This window comes from Halictus rubicundus, unplaced genomic scaffold (assembly GCF_050948215.1).
Source record: "Halictus rubicundus isolate RS-2024b unplaced genomic scaffold, iyHalRubi1_principal scaffold0049, whole genome shotgun sequence".
NCBI classification, from domain to species: Eukaryota; Metazoa; Arthropoda; class Insecta; order Hymenoptera; family Halictidae; genus Halictus; species Halictus rubicundus.
In genome coordinates, this window is record NW_027488590.1 from 197047 (window position 1) to 200164 (window position 3118).

At 38.0% G+C, this 3118-nt stretch overlaps 1 protein-coding gene across 1 annotated transcript; it reads left to right on the top strand.

Moving 5' to 3' along the window:
* The first annotated feature begins 203 nt into the window (after window positions 1–203).
* LOC143363477 (E3 SUMO-protein ligase ZBED1-like) lies at window positions 204–2553 on the top strand. The gene is made up of 6 exons (XM_076804051.1): window positions 204–392; window positions 445–752; window positions 820–938; window positions 997–2284; window positions 2406–2462; window positions 2535–2553. Exons 1-6 carry the CDS (start codon window positions 204–206, stop codon window positions 2551–2553), a joined length of 1980 nt encoding a protein of 659 aa, XP_076660166.1.
* The last annotated feature ends 565 nt before the right edge of the window (window positions 2554–3118 follow it).

Sequence of the window (3118 nt, forward strand, 5' to 3'; positions counted from 1 at the left end):
TGTCGGCGTCTTCTTGCCTCGGCCGGGGTTGGTTCCTTCGGGATACCGGCCCTGAACGGGGCACGAAGACTCCGGGAGCTGTGGGTGGACCGAGCTGGGGCTCGGGAAGCACAATCCGAAGGCTCCAGGGATGGGGACACCGGGCAGGCCCCTCCGTGAAACCCGATGAATTTGCCCAAATAATAACGAAAAAGGCAGGACATATGGCCCTTGTGGCCGGGGAAGTAATACACATTATTAAATGTGTGCCAGTCGATGTAAAAATTCGACACACTGCAACCTGCTTCACTGAATTGCCAGTCCAGCATGTAAATAAGTCACAGTTTTTAACACCTATGACTCGCATCATCACCAATCATGGAACACATAGAGATTGTAATCAAATACTACCAGTAATGTATGAAATTGATCAAACTTGGCACAGAATTACACCAAAACCCGTAGAAATCACCTCAAGTATTACAGCCACTTAAAGAACCAATATGGCGCTACGTTAATCCATCAAATTTGGCTACCAGTGGAATCTACACTCAAAGCGATCTTAATAACTTAAAAGATGACATCATGTTCCCAGCCGAAAAATCAGCCGTATTGAATTCTGTGGCTCGAAGCATAACTGGTAAAACCTTACCAGACGGATCAATTTCCATAATGAACATGATAAATGAAGAAACACTCGACAAGATAGCAGAAAACACAGCCGAAAAATTATGGCACGGATTCATTACATTTGGATCCTTCAGCGCAGGAGTGTTAGCAGTCTTTATAATCCTCAAATTTATAAAGGCAATTGCTGACACAATAATACACGGCTATCAGCTGCACTCGCTATAAATTACTAACTTCAAGTTCAAGAGTTTATGAAAAAATTAGAACCCAATTACACGTGTCCATGCAACCAAACCATACTTCGTCGTTTACGTATTATGGAGGATGCAGTACGAAACAAAATGGAAAATCAATTAGCACAAGTGTCTTTTGTTGCCCTTGATACAGATTGCTGGACCTCGAGATCTCAGGAAGGATATATAAATGTTAATGCCCACATTATAGACGATCAATGGAAGCCGCATATTATGACTATTTGTATAGAGGAACTAGAAGAACGCCATACAGCAGAAAACTTGGCAGATTGCTTGCAAAATGTGGCTATTCAATTTGGCATACAAGATAAAATAGTCGCCATAACGAATGACAGTGCAAGCAACATTGTATCTGCTGTAAATCGTTTGCCTAACGTCGAGTTTGATGTAACTTGTGCTGCTCATAAAATACATTTGGCAATACAAAGTGCGTTGAAAGAAGGAGATGTGTCTCACGTCCTTGCGAAAGCAAGCAAAATTGTGGCACATTTTCGACACTCGGTGTTGGCTTCGAAAAGTTTGGAAATGAAGCAGGAGCAATTAAACTTGCCAAAATTAAAATTAATCCAAAGTGTTCGAACGCGGTGGAATACGGAGTTACAAATGTCCGAGAGACTGAAAAATCGCAGCGCGATTACAAATGTACTCGCCGATAGAAATATTACAAACCAGAAACAGGCACAAAATTTAGAGATGCTGGAAAGTGAGTGGAAAGTCTTGGAAATACTGATACAACTTTTGAAGCCTCTCGAAGTTGCTACAACAATTTTGTCAGGAGGAATTCTTTCAATGGTTCAACCAATTGTGCGAGCCATCATTAGCAATCATTTGATTCCTGCAAAAGATAAGTACAATGAAGAAGACAACATCATTGTAATCATAAATGAATTGACCACGCAACTGTCAACGCGGTTTTCTTTAGAATGGTACTTGGAAAGTACAGTTCTAGTTCCAGCCGCAAGTAAAGCTTCCTTTCTGGATCCTAGATTCAAGCAGCTTCTTTCAGAAACCGGAACAGCAAAAATTAAAATAAGAGAAAGCATTGAACGCGAAACAACAGAATATTCTCTGAATATTGGAGAAACTGATGAAGCTGAAAAAAACAGAACTAGAGCTCTGGATTTTATTTTCATGCGAGCCGGCGGTAGGCAGAACACATCATCCAGTCAACAATACATGTTGTACCTTGCGGAGCCAGAGATAGACGCGAACATGGACCCATTTGAATGGTGGAAATCGCATGAACAAAAAATGCCAATTATTGCACAATTGGCCAAAAAATACTTATGCATCCCTGCTACCTCGGTGGCTTCAGAACGAGTTTTCTCTGCAGCAGGAAACATAGTTACACCGAGCAGAAATTGTTTAGCTAACGAAAATGTGACAACGAATACATTCCTCCACCAAAATAAAACTTACTTGTAATATTATAAAAAAATTGCAAAAATCAGAAAGTAAGAATAATACAATACATTAATAGTTTTATTTAATTTTGTTAGTCGTAGTACGTAAAAGTGTAAATAATATAATCAATGTATGTAGCATGAGCGGTGTGACCAGTGCGACGAATGTTGTACGTATGTATATGCATGTATGCATGTATGTATGTATGTATGCAATGTGTATGACTGAGATATCGTTAATTGTTACTATCTGTTTTGTTTTTTCCAGTGTTACTTTGTCTTCATGAAATCTTGTTTAAAATTTATTTGTACAATAAATATATTTTTTATAACTGTATGTTTGTGTTTATATTCTGTCAAAATTCTGTAAAATTGTTTAGCCTGTCTTGCCGTTCTTTCCGTTTAACCCGCGATATCCGATTTCACATAATTTAATAAAATTCATTGAGATTTTGTTTCCAAAGTATTACTTTTCAAGTACATTCATAATATGATCCCGAAATTTACTAATAGAATGCAATTTCTTAAATTTCATTTAATTACGAACAATCCAAACGGAAAGTTCAGTCTCAGTCACCGGTGACTGACATGGCGCTTAACGTGTTAATATTTTTATTTATCAAAAATGGTGACATGCTATGAAACTCGTAAGTTACAACTTCATCTTAATACCTGAAGTATATTGAGATCCAGAGTAGGTTTTCAAACACTTAAATCCAGATATAAATGTGGATTAATTAATCCGATAAATCGCATTTTTTATTGCAGTCTCAAACACTCTCTACAATCGTATTGATTTTTTTAGTGGGTCTTTACAAACATTTAAAAGTCAATTACGCGGGATTACCGGAA